Source organism: Lepidochelys olivacea (assembly GCF_965140295.1).
Source record: "Lepidochelys olivacea isolate rLepOli2 genome assembly, chromosome: 4".
NCBI classification, from domain to species: domain Eukaryota; kingdom Metazoa; phylum Chordata; order Testudines; family Cheloniidae; genus Lepidochelys; species Lepidochelys olivacea.
This window is the reverse complement of record NC_140414.1, coordinates 144385022-144402873: the sequence shown is the minus strand read 5'-3', so window position 1 is coordinate 144402873 and position 17852 is coordinate 144385022. Positions and strand designations below refer to the sequence as shown.

The window sequence follows — 17852 nt, the reverse complement described above, 5'->3', positions numbered from 1 at the left end:
CCCGTGATGATAGAACTGTAGTGAATGAAGGGAGTACGCTGGTATGGAGTAGACCGACTGTTAAACCGTGGCCTACAATGGCTCCGGAACATTGCTTGAGCAAAGCAGTCTTCCAAAAACCCACATGGTGCAAGGATCTCAAACAAGGTCCCACCTGTAGAAGAAAAATGTTACATTTGAGAGCAAGGAATTGTGGTTGAACAAAGACCTGCTAACCAAAGTGATCAGGCTAGATGTGAATTACAGTGACAACACTATCCAGATGAAAATGATATTGCAGGAAAGCCCTATCTGTGACGAATGAGGTGTTTAAAAAAACCAAAACGTAAAATGGGAGATTTAACAACCACCACCCCCCAAGCCTTGTCTCCATTTACGCGGCTTCCTTTTTGCAGGCCAGCTTGAGCGGTGTCACTATATTGGTCAGTTTCACTTCTTGGTTCTCATGCCCGGGCACAATTCCCTTGCGTGTGGGTTTCCTGTGCAATGCTTCAGCTCTAAATAATCCCTCCTCTTTCGAATGTATACACCCTGCCTGCCGGTGTCCTGAAGAACCAGAGCACTGCGGCTAGCCCTGCCTTGGATATTTTGTTGGCCAACCTTGAGTTTTAAAGTTGCCAACATCCATCTCCCTACGACGAGCTTTCCGCCTAAGGCTTTAAGTTAACGCGTTTCAGTTCAGAGAGAGTTGGGAAGCAGGCCCACCTCCTCTTACTGTTGTGCTTGTAACCAACAGCCCGACGTTCCTTTTGGGATGGGGCGAGTGGCAGTCTTGTTTCAGGAGAGGTAGGCAAAGCCATTTGATCGGTATATTCTCACGTAAGCAGAGATCGGTGCGTGCTACAAACCGTGGATCCAGATTCCCAAACAGCCTGAATGCCGAGCCTGGGGTTGGGTTGGGTCCACTTGCAAAACGGGGAGTATTTGGCGTGGGAGGTTTTGGTGCTTCGCTGGATGAGCCCCAGCAAACCGCCGTAGCGTGGGGTGCAAAGCAGCTCTGTTTAACAGTAGTTGCCTTTTGATGGAAGCTGCCACTAATCTTTTTGAAACAGAAAAGCGGGTGGGCCAGGCTGGGCTGCCCTTGCTGAGGTCATCTGCAATCTGCGCCCAGTTCGGCCACCTGGCTTTTATTTTCTGCATTGTTCGATTCACGGCAAAGCAGAATTCTAGTGCCATTCTCCTACACCTCACCCTACCCCGTCACATCCACGCTCTGCACAGCTTCCCTGCGGTCACAAACGGCCTTGGGTAAATGAGCCTCATCAGCCCCCCTCCTCGCAGGTTCCTGGTTCAGGGCTTGGGACGTCCTCCCCCGTGGACTGTAGCCAGACATGTCTCCAGAGTAGGGTTGCCAACCGTCTAATCACACAAACCCACAGCCTTGCCCTGCCCCTGCCCTGAGGCCCGGCCCCGCTCACTCCATCCCCCCCTCCCTCCGTTGCTCACTCTCCCCCACTCTCATTCACCGGGCTGAGGCAGGGGGTTGGGATGAAGGAGGGGGTGAGGGCTCCGGCAGGGGTGTGTGTGTGGACTCTGGGGTGGGGCCAGAAATGAGGGGTTCAAGGTGTGGGAGGGGGCTCTGTGCTGGGGCAGGAGGTTGGGCTGTGGGAATGGGTGAGGGGTGCAGGCTTTGGGAGGGAATTTGGATGCAGAAAGGGGCTCCGGGCAGGGGGTTGAGGTGCAGGAGGGGTGCGGGCTCTGGGAGGGAGTTTGGATGCAGGAGGCGGCTCAGGGCTGAGGCAGGGAGTTTGGGTACAGGAGGGGGCTCAGGATTGGGGAAGGGGGTTGGGGTACAGGATGCAAGCTCTGGGGGGGAGTTTGGATAAAGGAGGGGGCTCAGGGCTGAGGCAGGAGGTTGGAGTGCAGGAGGGGGTGTGGGCTCTGGGAGGGAGTTTGGGTACAGGAGGGGGTTCAGGATTGGGGAAGGGGGTTGGGGTACAGGATGCAAGCTCTGGGGGGGAGTTTGGATAAAGGAGGAGGCTCAGGGCTGAGGCAGGAGGTTGGAGTGCAGGCTCTGGGAGGGAGTTTGGGTACAGGAGGGGGCTCAGGGCTGGGGCAGGGGTGCAGGCTCTGGGGGGGAGTTTGGACAAAGGAGGGGGCTCAGGGCTGAGGCAGGAGGTTGGAGTGCAGGAGGGGGTGTGGGCTCTGGGAGGGAGTTTGGATGCAGGAGGGGGCTCAGGGCTGGGGCAGGGGTTTGGGGTGCAGGAGGGAGTGAGGGCTCCGGCTGCTTCCAGTTAGCAGCACAATAGAGCTAAGGCAGGCTCCTTGCCTGCCCCGGCCCTGCGCTGCGGCTGGTACGTCCCTGTGGCGGGCAGGAGGTGCTGCATTGCCCCCGCCTGCAGGCACCACCCCCACAGTTCCCATTGGCTGCCATTCCCAGTCAATGGGAGCTTTGGGGGTGGGGGCGGTGCATGGAGACTCCCTGCCCCTCCCGCCCCCCAGGACCACAGGGACGTGCTGGCCGCTTCCAGGAGTGGCGCGGGGCCAGGGCAGGCAAGGAGCCTGCCTTGGCCCTGCTGTGCTGCCGGACTTTTAGTGGCCTGAAATCTCCCAGTTTGGTTTTAGTAGCCTCCAAGAGATAGAGCCCGATTCCAGGAGACCCCCAGCGAAACTGGGAGAGTTGGCAACCCTACCCCATAGAGAGGGGCTACTGCACACCCCACCTTCTATAATCACTGTGTTCACACTGATGCAGGTGTGGTGAGACTGAAGTCAATAGAGCTTTTCAATCAGTTGGTATGGTGTCTGTCTGTACATAATGCATGATGAGAGAGCTGGTATACACCTGAATGAAAATAAATCAAACCACGATAACCCCCGCTGATTTGGACTCTGCAAGCTTCCCACAGCATTTGAACTTTGTGGAACTGTTTCTTCTGTCCGTTTCAGTCTGTCCTTTTGGTGGTAAGATCTAGGGGAACTTGCGAAGCCAAAATGGGCACATCCTCCCTCTCCAACGATATCAGCCCATAAAGCGCTGCACCTGGTCCTTGTCACCCGTCCCACTGCCATCCCTGTGGCATCGTGCCCTTCGGTGACCTCAATAAAATGATAGTGGTAAGACCTGGGGCTGGGCCTGTTTCTTTGAATTAAACATGGATGGTGATCACTTGTTCTCCACGTTTGCGAGTGGTTTGGTAAATACGGTCAGAGGCTTTAGAAACTCTTAAATTTCATAGTTTCAGATTTTAAAATCTGAAATGTCACAGTGTCAGAACCGTGGGGGTCCTGATCCAAAAGGGAAGGGTCGCAAGGCTATTATAGGGGAGCCATGGTATTGCCATCCTTAGTTCTGCACTGGTGCGAATGGCAGTGCTGCCTTCAGAGCTGGCCACCCGGCCAGCAGCCACCCAGCTCTAAAGGCAACCTAGGAGTAAGGGTGGCAATACAGCGACCCCCCTACCATAGCCAGATTTCACGGGGGAGACCAGATTTCACGGTCTGTGATGCGTTTTTCACAGCATGAATTTGTTAGGGCCCTTGTGATGCTAGGGCAGGAAGTAATCAGCTTTATCTGCAGCAGGGGTGATTTAGGTAAGAACAGGTTAGAGAGACACCTGTCAGGGATGGTCTAGTTTAAAGCAAGCCCAGGCTAGTAGTGACTGGAAGTTGCCATCTGATGGTTGGTGGGCTTTGTGAAAGCAATTGATTATCTTATTCCAGTTCCAAGTGGCCAGCTGACCACATCAGGGTTCTTACCCGCAGCTGTGGAACAGACACGTCCTCCCCTTATCCCAGAGTCGGCCCTTCCAGGAGAGGGGTGGGGCTGAGTGCTGGGTGAAGGACACACTACTGCCGCTGTGACCCAGCCCTGCCTGGCCTTCGTTCCTGCCAGTCCAGCCCTGACATCACACCCTGTTGGTGGAAAGTTGCACACAACTCTGTGACTCTCGTGGTGAAGGGTGTGCGAAAGCAAATCACTGTGCTAACAGCAAAGAGACAGTAAACTTAGACATACCCGTGGCTCGTTCACCTTCTCTGTCGGCACCTAAAGCCTCAGCGCTGGGGCGAGCAGGGCAGGGAGGACGGTTGTTCTCCTGACCTTTTGGTCCTCTGGGCTCGGAGCAAAGCCGCCCCTGGAACAGGCACTGACCCTACAAATGCAGCACTCCCCATAAAAAATACATCTCAGCAGCAGCCATTCCTTCCCCAGCCCTGTCGAGCAAATCTGGAACGACCTAAGCACGGAGCCTTGCGTTGTCACAGCTCCAAACGTGCCTCAATTGATGTTATTTTGCCCAGTTATAAATCTCTATACACCCACTCATGGGAGGTCAAGAAACCAGACGGCTGAGAGCTTCAGGCTTTATTAGAGAGATTAAAGAAGAGGTTCATGTTACAAATGAATATAGCCCCGACAGCATGAAGGCAAACGCCAGCTGGCAGCTGTGGTGTCAGACAGGTCCTGGGAGCTGGAGGGGGCATGATCTAGTGGGATCTGCCTGCCCAGCGCCGGCAGCAGCATGGAAGGAACAAGTTAGCAGGGAGTGGGGCTGCAGTTCACACGCTCCCTGCCTGGGTGACAGCGATGGAGGAACTGAAAGCTGCAGCCAGGCTGAACCAGGCCAAGACCCACACAGCCCTAGTGCCATTCAGCCACCTTCAGCTAACAGGAGTGCAGGGCAAGCAGCACTGGGCCTGAGTGTGTCCTGGGTCAGTGGAACCTGCTGTCTGATGGGGACTTTCCCAGTGCATCAACCCTGGAACATGCCAGTGATCTGGGCTCCCTCTGCTGCAACAGCCTCTGGGCTACAGGATCTTGCAGAAGGCTGGGCTTCAAATCATGTGGCCACGAATGAATCCTGACTGCAGCATTCAAGAGACGATGACAAGGCTCCGATCCATGGGAGTGTCATGTACACTGGGTTCCAGGGCCGGGGGGGGAGAGTTAAGGCTGCCCCATCTCCCTCCTCCATTCCCAAGGGCCTCCACCATCCTCCCCGTTGCTAATTATAGCTCCTTCCTTCTCCTCATCCCCAGCAGCCCACATCCTCCCCAACCCACTCCAAACAGCCTCCATGCACTGAGCTCTCTGCTCATTCCTCTTTGCTCCCTTCCCCCCTTGCTGGCCTCATGTCTGAGGCAGAGCTAGCTGGGGGAAGGCATAGGGGGTCCAGCCAGGGGCAAAGCCAAACTGGTCTAGATTGGTCCTACACCCAGCACTGCCCCCGCATCAGCCAGGCAGCCTTGGGGCTCCCTGACCCCACGCCCTCTAGCGTACGGCCCCAAGCCCCTAGAACCTGGCCAAGCCTTAACTCAGAACAGCCGCGTGTTAAAGCTTCCCAAGGGTCAGAAGCAGAGCTGGGCCTGAGCTGAGACCCTGGCTCGGAACAACCTCAGCATTAGGGGCGTAAAAGGGGTCAAGATCTGAACCCAGCTGGGAACTTTACGACCCTCCTGCCCTGGCCAGCCCCACCCTGCTCTGGCCCGCCACAAAACATTCCAAATCCAGGGCTAGCTTCGCCCACGTCGCATTAAACCGCTGCGCTCCTGCCTCCACTGGGAATCATGGTCCAAGGGCCAGATCCAAAGACTTGGGACCTGACTGAAGTGAAGGGAACAGGATCAGGCCTTTGAACAGTATAAGGTATTAGAGGCTCCCGTCACCTTGCAGTTGCCAGGGAACGTGTCAGGCTCGTGCACTGGTGAAGCCAGTGGGGTTGTGCTGGCTTAGGCCAGAGGTGAATCTGGCCCATGCAGTTGATTTGGACCTTTACGTTCCTGTATCCGCTTGTGGTTATGGGCTGTCTCCAGCCCAGCCTCAGGCTCCAGCAGCCTCATTCCCTTTGACGTGACGGAGTCCAAGCCCAGATCCTCCCAGAGATTTAGGTGCCTAACTCCCATTGATTTCAATGGGAGGGATCTCTCTCTTCTGAGCCCCATCTCTGAAAGACAAACCCACACAGAGCCACTTCCTCTCTCCTCCAGGCACCCTCGTCTTGCCTGAGTTTACACTTCTGGCTCCACTCAGCTACAAAATATAAACCTCTGGCCAACCTGGTGGGTCCTGTTAGCCCAGGATGATCCCCTGTGCATTGCTCTTTCCCCTCTTTACGCTTTATCCACACGTTACCATTTCGCTTGAGATTGGCCGTGCACACCCGACATTGTTTGCAATGCAATGCTATCTGACAGCTCCTCAAAATGCTTCTCTAGCACGCTCTGGCCTCTCGGACTCTGGGGCGTCTGCCTCCCTGCCCGGAAATAGTTACTAAGGAAGTCATCCGGCAGTGACGGTGAATGATATGATGATGTCGGAGTTTAGCTGGCTACCAGCTGCAACACAATAATTCCAGTGGGAATCACCCAGTGAGTTTGGATTGTGGAGTTTTGGGGCAGGCAGGGGCTGTTCTTCAAGGCCAATCCCTTCAACAAATCCATCCAGAAGGCTCCAAGACCTTCCCTTTCTCTCCCCACTACCAGAAGGTCCATGGAGGCTGCATCGTTTCATAGGCTGGGATGCTGGTAACGTTGACAGGGATGGAGATGATGGCCCAAGGGAGTCCGTGCTGTTCCAAGGAGCGTCGGATCATGTACCTAGACACACACACACACGCATCTTGACGGAGTGAATCAGGAAAGAGGTGCTTAGTCCTTAGACGCGCTCTGGAGCCAACCCAAGAGTGCAAGGTCAAGACCAACTCAACCCCACAGAACAAATACAACTGACTCCACTAAGGGTCTCACTGACAGGGCCTGATTCTGGGAGGTGCTGAGCACCCTTAGCTCCCACTGATCTCGGAGGGAAGTGAAGTCACTTAGCCCTTCCCATGGGATACTCAGCACCTTGTAGAGTCTGGCCTTCAACAGGGGAAGCCGGAACTTTCTGACGGACGGCTGCCCTGGCAACTTGCCAGGAGAGTGAGCGCTGCACATAAGCTGCCTAAACAATTTCCATGCTTAAGAATCAAGCCAGGCAGCCAAGTGTGATTGCAGATGCCTCTTGCTTGCTGGATGAACAGGGATGGCTGAGTGGAGGGCCACGGTGGCTCATCAGCACTGGGCCAGCCCTGCAGAGACACAGGCTATGGCCTGCAGTTTATGATCTCTGCTGTAAGTGCTAGCTTTATCATTTATTCTACATTAACATGCTGCCGATAAAGGGAGCACTTCCCTCTCCATGGCTGGCCAGAGCCCATGGACATTAAAGATCTGGAGAACATCTGAGGTGCCGGAAACAAAGGTGCCAGTGCGATCCTTCATTTCATCCACACAACCAGACTGACTTCAATGGGGCTGCATGGTACAACGGGGCGGCACAATCTGTGAAGATACAGGTGTGTGTGCATGTTGGGGAAAGGCACCTACCCATCCCTGCCCAGGAGGAAGAGAGCAGGAATGTCCGCCGTCAGCCTTGTGCTGTCCTGGATCATTTCGACGTAGAAGCTGTCGTTGTCGTACGCGTTATCGGCGATAATCACTGCCCTCCCGCCGTGCTCCTGGACGACGCGTGTCTTCGACAAGAAGGAACAACCCCTGCGGCAGAACATAACACTGTGTCTCAGAGACCCGCTCGGCCAGCTGTCTGCACAGCGCAATGCCTATGTCTCCCCCTTCAAAGACATCACCCCTTCCCAGCTGACGCGCTTCGTGTGCTTCATACAATCGCCACCCGCAGAAGTGAAGGGTGAAAAGGGCCACACTTATGTCTGAGTGGGGGAATAGGAAGCGAATGGCCCATTTTAACCATAGGATTTTTATTGTTCATAATAATAATAGGCACTTCTCTATCTTTGCTTCACCAACATTATCCCGACACCCAGGAAACATCAGTGAGGGAGCAGGTGAGAAAACTGAGGCAGAGCAGTGCAGTGATTTGCCCCAGGATGCAGAAGGAATCTGTGTCAGAGCTGGGTTTAGGATTCTGCAGCACCTGGCTCCCAGGCCTGTGCTCGGACCGGGCCTCATTAATATTACTGTCTGAGCAAATGTAGTAATTAACCATTGGAACAACTTACCAAGGGTCACGGTGGATTCACCGTCACTGGCTGGTTTTAAATCAAATTAGTCTAAAAGCTCTGCCCTAGGAATTCGTGTGGGGCAGGTCTCTGGCCTGTGTTATGCAGAGGGACAGACTACAGTCCCTTCTGCACTTGGGATCTATGAAAGCATCTCCCCTAATTCTCTTCTTTTACTTTCTCGGTCTTCAGTGCACCTCAGCTACACTCTCCAGTGCTCGTAGGGTAACACTCCACCGCAAGAGCAAGTGAGCGACTCTGCTGGCTTGTCTTGGCCCCCTTCACTCAGCACCAGCTGTGATCGCCGGCCTGTCTGGGACGTTGTCCTAACACTGACACTTGCCCGGCAATCCTCCACTGGCACAGCCCTGCTGGCTTCTGCTTGGGAGCGCAGACTCCTTTGCTAACAGTGCCTGGGAGATAGCTGCTTGCTGACCAGCGGGCAGGGAGCAGGTGGTCTCACTCCCACGGAGCAGGTGCTCTTGTCGCAAAAACCGCTGATCCAGCATAATCAGTGCCCTTGTACAGTCCACCTACACACAATCGGAGGTGTAACTGCAGCACGCGTGGGCATGCCGAGCTGGCTTCGAGTGAGCTAACCAGCTAGAAACAGCAGACATGCCGCAGCAGCTGCTGCTAGCTGCCTGGCTGCAGTGTGGACAGACCCCGAAAGTCTCAGCAGCGAGGCCAAGACCGAATGGGTCCTTCCCTTCTCTGCTTGGGAATGCATCCCTGCAACTCGGAACTGGGGCGGTGGTGGGCAGGGTAGAGCTGGCTGGCCCTGGCAGTGCCCACACTGTACCTGTTCTGTGGTTATTAGCCAGGAGGCTTCAGCCTCCTCTAACCAAGCCCCAATCGCCAGGGGAAAGCTGGATGCTTTAGGAAAATGGTCTCAGTGAGTAGGGCCTCTCCAGGCTCCTGGCTGCTAGACCACATAGCTGCTCTCAGAATGCCGGAGCTAAGATTCTGCATGAGCAGAGAGGCCGCTGTGGGGCTGAATTCCCCCAGCGTGATGCCTTGCAGCACTGGGCCCACTGCGAGGAGGCAGGACCTTGGCAGCAGGGCCCGGGAGGAGTGGAGTTGGGGGGCAGCATTGTTCCCTGCTCAGTTTCCTCGAGGAAATCCAGGAGGGCATTAACAATTCCTGAAGCTACATTAGTCCCCTCAGCGTCTGCTATTGAGTAAGCGACAGCAGTCCCATGCCAGACGTCTCCAGCTCCGATTGAGCTGGGAGGTTTCCTTTTCAGCAGACCCACCCCCTCGTCTGTGGGGCTGGGAGGCTCACCTGGGCCCCTTCCACAGCCCCCTAAATGTCTCATGAGAAAGGGTGATGCCCCAAACACTGCCCAAGATGAACCTCAGAGCTGTCAGAGGATTCCCTGGGGAAGGAGTACATGACTGGCCTGTTTCCTTTATATTAAACAGCAGTAGCTGCCTTCCTTCCGGGACCTCTCTGTACAGACATACGGCAGAGGGGAAAGCTGACGATGGAGTCAGTTTTGTCAGACTAGAAAGTAACAGGGGACGGGAGACTATCACGTTTCAGGTTTTGTCTACAAGGAAAAAACGACCAGCGTACACAGCTCCCCAGGTGGACTCACCATCCCAGGAGAAGACTGTCCCCACGAGGAGCTTTACTGGCATAGCTACGTAGCAATAATGCCAGCAGTACAGTAATACCTCAGTAATATTCTCCAGGCAGAGGAGCCTCTGCTGTCAGAGGACTATGATAAAAATGAACAGGAGCCAAAATCTCCACGGGACCGTTCCCCAGGCAGGTGCTCTGCGACGTGCCAGATTTCATTCGCCCGATCTCGTTGGTGGAAAAAAACCAACCCGCCCACGCCCTGCACGCCACTGTTCTAGAATCACACTATAAATAGCTCCCCCCCTCCATCGGTAAAACAGATCTGTCATCAAACCTACCCACGCTCCACCAGGGCGATCTGATCTTGGATGAAGACTCCATTGTTTAGCTCCCCGCATGCCTCTGGAGGGTCTGCCGGGACCAGGTGTATCTGCTCATATCTTGTGTTCTCGGAGAGGAAAGGAAAGAAGCAGACTGGAAGTAACGGCAGGGGGCAACACTTGGGGCAGGGGGAGCGGCTAGGTTTGCTAACTTAGATCTATTCTGGGGTCTGCAGCAACAGGCTCTCTTTGTTCTGGTTAAGGCCAGCTTCATACAACAGTTCTCACCCTCCTGCCCTAACTAAACCGAAGAAAACTACAAAGACAGTCAGATCTAGCCTTGTTATTGCTAGACTCCTATATACTTTGCAGGTCTATAGCACCTAAGGGTCTAATATTAAACCCTGCAAAACCTCATGGAGCTATCAGAGGAGTTTGAGTACAATGTATTAGCTAGTACTTCCTCTTTCCTCTTCCTTGCCATTGCACCTTTCTGCCAACTATTCCTCAACCCCCACAACCATGGCAGGTAGGCAATGCTTATTACCCTCATTTTACAGATGGGGAAACTGAGGCACAGAGCAGTTCCATCACACGCCCAGAGACACACAGTGAGTCCGTGGCAGAGCAGGGAACAGTACTTAGGTCTCTTGACTTGCAGTTCTGGGCTCTAAGCCCTGGATGGCACTCCCTCTCCTTGCTGCGTGTGGTTCAGCTCCAGTGTGGGAGGCTCACAGTTTCATTAGTCCTGTGGGAGACCAGGCAGGGAATTACAGGGAGGTCCTGTCTAAGGCAGGTCCTTCCTGCAGTTGTTCTTAGGGATCCAGGATTGGACGTGAGTGTCTCACCGTGAACTCATGTTCATGGTGTACGTGTCCATAACCAGATAATGTAGCTCCCTGTCTTTGATCTCCCTGGCCTGTGAGGGCTGTCCCAGATGCTGTGCATGGTAGAGAAATGCCTCTTGCTGGATTTGCCCAGCCTGCAGCTTCAGGCAGGTCTGTTCACGTGTTTCTTACTGAACTCATCCCCCCTCACCTCCTTTTTTTATTACAGGGCCAAGGTCCCATTTGTGCAGGTCACTGAATCACAGTTTGCAGAGTGGACAGGCACTGCTGGCTTGTCAGTCCATCGGAGTTGTGTACAGTGCGGCCCCTCAGAGGCTGCTTGGGTCACTCTGCCAGCTGCCCGGGTCACTCTGCCAGCTGCCCGGGTCACTCTGCCAGCTGCCCATCCTTGCTCTATGCTGGCTTACTTTCTTTTGGACCTGATTCTCCATGGCCCTGTGCAAAGCGGCGACAAGATGAGCACGGCAGCATCTCACACGCTTGGCATCACACCAGGTGCAGGGCAATGGTGAATGAGGCCCTCGGCCTTATCTCAGCCGAATCCCACAAGAGGCATTCCCTACCATGCCACGCTGGACGCCCTGCTGATGGTGGAGAAATGGCAACATACGGCAGTATCCCTTTGTTCTAGTATAAAGAGAATCTAGGGTCCAGATCTTCAAAAGTAATTATGCTCCTAATGCTCATTGATTTAAATGGAAGTTAGGAGCCTAAATAGCTTTCAGGATCTGGGCCTAGAAGCTCAGAGGTAGGGTCTAATCACAGGACTTGGAGCTAGAAACTTGTGATCTCATGGACTGAGCATCGGCCTAGGAGCCACGAACTCTTGAAATTAAAGCCTGCCTCTAACACTGTCCTGCTGTGTGGTCTTCGGCAAATCACTTAAGTCGCCTGCCTCAGTTTCCCCAGTCTGTAAAATGGGGATTAAAAATATCTACCTACCTTGCAGTGGTGTTGTGATGGTTATACAGTTAACATTTGCAAGACACTTTGAGGCTAAAATGTGTTACTACTAACTAGTACATAGGTAGCACTGGTAATTGCTTGTTGGAGATTTGTAATAGGTCATCTGCATCTATGAGGGATTTCAGAAATGCAAATTGCTTGCACAGATGTCTCTGCAGTTAGTATAACAACAATTTATAATTCTGGCACTTAGCCAGTCAGTTACGGGCCAGGCATCTCACACAAGATTAGGCAGACAGGGAGAGCAGCTCACACAGCATAGCACTGATACCCTCCCAAATCTCTCCCAGGCAAAATCACACAGAGACTGAACTGCACAAGGCTGGATAGATTCCTGGCCACCCACACCCCAATCTATCTCGCAGAAATAACTTCTTAAGCAGTTCCAGCATTTTTCTTACACATGGATCTGCTTTTCGGACCATGTTAACATAGGAACTCATTTGTTTTGCATGTCCCAGATTGAGCAGGAACTGCAGTGTTCCCAAGGGAAGGTAAATGGATCACAGAGATTTTGGAGTAGCTTCATCAGAATTCCTTGGCAAATTCCAAAGTTCAATCTGCACACTTCGGGCCAGACTCGGAGCTCTCTTACAGGAGTGTAAATCAGAGCAACCCCACCAGTTTCAATAATTGACACTGATGTAACTGAACTCAGAATCTGGCCCGCTGTTTCTAAGGGGCAACAAATGTAAGAAACGACCACATGAAGATCAGGTTTCAAATCCACTAGTTGCTGTTGAGAAAAATCTAGAAATGAAAGGTCTAATACATATCTGATCCTCATACTTACAAACACGCCTCCAAAATCTTTGGCCGGAGTAGCAGTGAAGATGTAGCGGATATCTCTGGGACTCAGCACTTGGAAATATAAATATTCATGGATGCGTAACCCTGTGTATTTAAAAAGACAAAAAATAGACAAGGGGGGAAAATGGAAAAGCTCTTGGGAAATTCCTTGGTGATATTTAAAACTAAATTCACAATCACGCGGCTGTGAAAATAGCTCTTCTCAATGGGGGTGAGAGAAGCAACAGGTTATATAACATTTCATCTATACAGCACCTTTCATCTAATAGCGGCTGAATATACAAGGCACAATTCACCTGCCACTCTGATGCAGCCAGTTCTGGTGTGCGTGTGTGCGGAGGGAGCTGTTCAACAGCGCACAGCAATGCTGCGTAACTGTTTAGAGCAGGAAGCCAAGCATATGGCATTCCACTGAAATCACAAGGGATGTTTCAGGGAGGCAGAATTGAAATGACTCCTGGTGTAATTTGGCCAGGACACCTGCACGTACACCCCGGTGCTTGTGAAAATACATCACGGGCCCTTTTTCCAACCCCTTCTCCATAATTTTCTTAAGCCACCTCAATGCCATACCCCAGCGAAGGCTGCCCCACAGAAGCTATGATTGCATTCAGGATCATGAAAAGATCTATTGATGCCACTCTCTGGAACAATGCTTGGTGCCAATTCTGCTCCTGCAAATGTCCCATGTGTATTACGTCGCCTCCAAACAAACAGGCTTTGTAACAGTACCCCTAATGAAAGGGTTGGGGAATGGCTACCTGGCCAGTCAGGACAAAGTGCTCCCAATCCTGGCGCGATGAGGTCCCTTTTTCAGTGCCTAACACATGCCACCTGACAAAATGGTCCGCAAAACTCCAGCAGGCTTAACACGGCTGCGTTCCGGGCACAGCAGATGCACAACGATCATTAGCTGAATCCCAAGGCGCTGCCATAGAAGTGCTTTAATTAAGAGCTCCAAATGTCCTGCCTCCGCGACTAATTCTGGAGCCACTTATTTCCCACGGAAGCAATTAGGGACCCATTGACAAGCAGTGGGTGGAAAGCTTAATGCTGAATTTGCTATGGCACAGAAGCTGTCAGAGTTATGCTGGATCTCCTGAGAGCCTCTTAAAGGTGTGTCCTCTTTTTCTCTGCTCCAACTGAGCCAGGGCAGGGGTGATGGTCTCCCACTGAGATGGCCCCTTCACCTGTAGTTTGAATCAGCACTTCCTGAAAGAGGCTTTGAAGACTCAGGATGGCTCTTTTACATCTTGGGAAGGGAGTGCTGGCTAGCAGTTACAGCAGGAGCATGGGCAGCGGGACACGTGGGTTCTGTTGCACTGACACCCTGTGTGATCCTGGGAGGCTCACTTAGACCAGCATTTTCACCGACATCCATTGACTTCTGGGTACCCCCAATTTTTGCAGTTTGAGGCACCCTGGGCCGGATTTCCCAAGTTCCTTGAGCACCCACAGCTCCAGATGAAGTCAATGGAGCTGCTGGTGCTTAGCACCAGTGGACATCAGGACCCTGGAGGTGTGTCAAGTTGGGTGCCCAAAAATCACCAGTCCCTTTTCAAACACACTGCCCTTACCCTTTCTCTGCCTCAGTTTCCCCTCCAATAGTAAATGGGAATAACACTTGACCATGGCACAAGGGAGTTGGGAGGCGCGGTTAATGCAGGTGAAGCATAGAATATGCTCTAGCAATCCAATTCACCATCTAAATTAAAAGGAGAGGACAGCTTTAGCCCACCACACCTGGGCTTGGTTGTGATCTCTTTGTGAGAGGCTGAAGTGAATGAAAAAAGACATTGACAAAAGCCCCAAAGGGTCAAACTGCTCTAGCAGCCCAGAAGACTGATCCACATGGACGCACTGATGCTAGCACTACGGAAACCCCCTTCCCTTGCAACCACAGACACCTCTTGAGGGTTGCAGTGTCACTTAGCGGGGAGGTGTCTAGCGGCTGGAGCAGGGGAGCCTGGGGATGTGGGTTCTATTCCTGGCTTTGCCACTAACTGGCTGCGAGTCCTCGGGCACGTCGCTTCATTGTTCTGTGCCTCAGTTTCCCCATCTGTACAATCTGGGAAATGATCCTTATTAACCTGCCTCTCAAGGGCACCATGAGGCTTAAAGCGCTCCGACATCCTTGGATATAAAGTGCCTTGTCAGTGGGAGTTATTAATTACTACAGTGTTCAGAGGACGGGATGGGAGGGTACAAGGGTGAATGACAAATAAGGGCCTTATCCTGAGAGGTGCTGAGCACCCACAGCTCTTGCCTACATCAACAGGAGCGGTCAGTGTTCAGCACCTGTCCAGCTGGAGCCCTAACCCTCTGTACTGTTGAGAGCATTCTGACATCCTGCAGCAGCACTTCTGCTAACCTTCCATGAACTAAGCAACACTAACCAAATCCCCCAGCCGCGGCCAGAAAATGAATTTGTGCGAGCAGCTTTGGACCCATCACAAGACTCCTCCACAGTGTGACATAAAAACAGGCTGCTAGCCCTTTGGAAAGTGCCTCCAAACTGAACAAAGGTAGTTTCTAGAATCCAGCGGAGCAACCGCCCCTCTGGGATCTTCTCCTTTGCTTTCTCAATTTTTTAACTGCTGTAGTCTCCCCTTATTTACCTGCTGGCTGCCCCTCAATCCTGCATTCCCTCCATCTTCCTTTCCAAATCTCTTTGCATGAGTTTTGGGGCTGATTAACGGTGCTCTAATGGACAAAACTCTTCCCTCTAGCCCCCAAACAAAGGCAGCAGCAGTGCAAGATTCTCCCACCTCAGCTGTGACCTGCAGGGATCACATCTCAGGGCAAGAGGATGTTGCATTATATTTTTCTTTGGCTCGCTCACTGCTTTCAAAGCCAAGACACAGGGGAAAAAAATTAAAAGCACAAGGCATTCAGAAACCCTGGATCATGTGCCGAGAGATCCTCCTGAGCCGGATTGCCACTGCTTTGCAGAATATAGAAGTGAAAATGGGAATTTATAAATAGACTAAAAACCTGACAGGTTTGGCAGGTCTCCACGACAGCAAATAAAGCAGAGCGAGGAGAATACAAAGAATAATAATCACAAATTCACCCCAAAGGGAAGCACTCAAGAAGATTTTTTTTAACCCCCTCCCCATGCCTTTATTTAAGGCCAACAGAGTATCTGAGCACAAGGCTAGCTGCTGCATCAGAGCACAAGACTTTGAACAGGCAGCTCAATGTGCATATTAAATGCTTTCTTGTCAGGTCAGCACAGTCCAGCTTTGCAAGCTTACTGGAAAAGGTGCCGACCCAATGCAAGCACTGGGGCACCCTCCAGCCCCCGAGTGGCCAGTACTCACCATCAACAAAAGGCCAGGCGCAGAGAGAGAGCACCAAACGCAACCAGCTGCCAGTGCCAAGTAGTGCAGCCATCTGCCAGTGCACCAACTTCCCCGCAGCTCCCAAATGCACCTCTTACTGTAGAAGTCTCAAACTGGCAAGAGAGCAGAGCTCTGCCTCTAGTTTCCACTCACTGGTGAGCTCAAGCAGCTGCTGATCTCATTGGTGAAGGTTTCAGTCAATCCACTGCTGGCTACAAGAGGGTTGAAATTACCGACTGGTTCCTAGTAGAGAGGAAGCAAAAAAATAATTTAATCCCAGGCTCACAAATTCAGCCCCCACTGAAATTAGCAGGAGATTTTTCAGCAAGATCAGCAGCAAAATAACTGGAAGCAAATTCCTCCTTTTCCACCCACTCCGCTTCCTGAAAAGAAGAGTGAGTGTCTCGTTGCATATTCCCAGGAGAGGGCTGTGGCTGCTTCACAGGCCTGGGTGTAGGTGGGGTTTTACTTCAGCCTCTGCTATAGACAGGCTGTGTGACCTTGACCAAGGCATTGCACTGTGTGCCTCAGTTTCCCCCTCCGAGCCTAACCATTCAAAGAGGGGACTGCGAGTTTAATTCAATAAGGTTTGCTTACACCAGGGTGCCTTTACTTAAAATGTGTAGCCCCATTCCCTACAATAGAGCTGCTCCCAACAGTCATAAAGCTGCACAGGTACCTGCAGGACTGGGGGTAGACGCAATGTTTGTTGCTTTCACTCAATGAGGAGGGAAAGGAGGGCAAGGGTTGCAGTAATAAGACCCTGGATGCTGGTTTTGTTTTTTACAAATGTGATTTTAATGAGGCGATCGCTATTGCTTCTCTTTCCGATTCTCCAGCCTACTCTGCTCCCACTCGGCCCTTGACTACCACCTGCCATCTCTGCACAGCATTTCACTAGCTTCACAACTACAGCAGCTGCCCCAGCCCGTCTCACTGCCTCAAACCCCACTCCCCCATTAATTTTGCTGTATGCACATTTGACATTTTTAAACCCTTCAAATCCCATCTAGGCTGAATTTGAGTCGCTGTCATGGTAACTGCACTGGTGTAAGCCCCGAATGAGGAAGTGCTACGCTGATGTAAAGCAGGCTCACACCAACACAGCTTAATCCAGTGGAAATTTCTCTAATGCAGACAGGGAATGGGTGCCCCTCTGCCCATGACCCTCCACCATCAGACCCTCTAGTCTGGCCCATTTCCCTCCCTCTCGCTGCACTCCAGGTCCCTGGGGAACCCATCTACCCGCTCCTTGTTCACCAGCACCATTCCCCCACCTTGGCCCAGGTATCACTGCTCCACCCCACAGCAATGGGTGCTGTATATGGACTTGGACAGCAGATATCGGACAAGTGAGCCCTACCGGTGCTCTCCCTGCCGCCCGCCAGTCAGCGAGCCCCGCCAGCGAGCCCCACGAGTCCGCCCCCCGCCCGCCAGCGAGCCCCACCAGTCCCGCCCCACAGCGAGTCCCGCCCCCCGCCCGCCAGCGAGCCCCACCAGTCCGCCCCCCGCCCGCCAGTCAGCGAGCCCCACCAGTCCGCCCCCCGCCCGCCAGACAGCGAGCCCCACCAGTCCCGCCCCACAGCGAGCCCCGCCGGTCCCGCCCGCCAGTCAGCGAGCCCCACCAGTCCCGCCCCACAGCGAGTCTCGCCCCCCGCCCGCGAGCCCCACCAGTCCCGCCCCACAGCGAGTCCCGCCCGCCCGCCAGTCAGCGAGCCCCACCAGTCCGCCCCCCGCCCGCCAGTCAGCGAGCCCCGCCAGCGAGCCCCACGAGTCCGCCCCCCGCCCGCCAGACAGCGAGCCCCCCCAGTCCCGCCCCCCAGTCAGCGAGCCCCGCCGGTCCCGCCCCCCAGTCAGCGAGCCCCGCCGGTCCCGCCCGCCAGATACTGAGCCGCCCCAGTCCTCCTCCTACCAGATAACGAGCTATTCAATGACAACCCCCCACATCCACCCGCCCAGCCTTGCATCTCTATGGTCAGCTGACGGAAGGAAGGGACACCGGCCGGGGCGAGCTGCTG

The 17852-nt window shown here is 53.3% G+C and overlaps 1 protein-coding gene across 6 annotated transcripts; it reads right to left on the bottom strand.

Moving 5' to 3' along the window:
* Window positions 1–70: 70 nt before the first annotated feature.
* Window positions 71–17851, bottom strand: PRADC1 (protease associated domain containing 1). 6 transcript variants are annotated; one of them, XM_084626562.1, is made up of 6 exons: window positions 17747–17851; window positions 15814–16077; window positions 12474–12574; window positions 9885–9994; window positions 7309–7476; window positions 4292–6537 (listed from the first exon to the last, which is right to left on the bottom strand). In XM_084626562.1, the coding sequence occupies exons 2-6, from the start codon at window positions 15884–15886 to the stop codon at window positions 6417–6419; spliced, it is 573 nt and encodes a 190-aa protein (XP_084482688.1). In that variant the 5' UTR covers window positions 15887–16077; window positions 17747–17851; the 3' UTR covers window positions 4292–6416. The 6 variants fall into 6 exon arrangements, with proteins under 6 accessions (XP_084482692.1, XP_084482688.1, XP_084482690.1 ...); XM_084626564.1 differs by lacking the exon at window positions 17747–17851 and adding an exon at window positions 14068–14195 and having other exon boundaries at window positions 15814–17233; XM_084626561.1 differs by lacking the exon at window positions 17747–17851 and adding an exon at window positions 16514–17232.
* Between the last annotated feature and the right edge of the window lies 1 nt (window position 17852).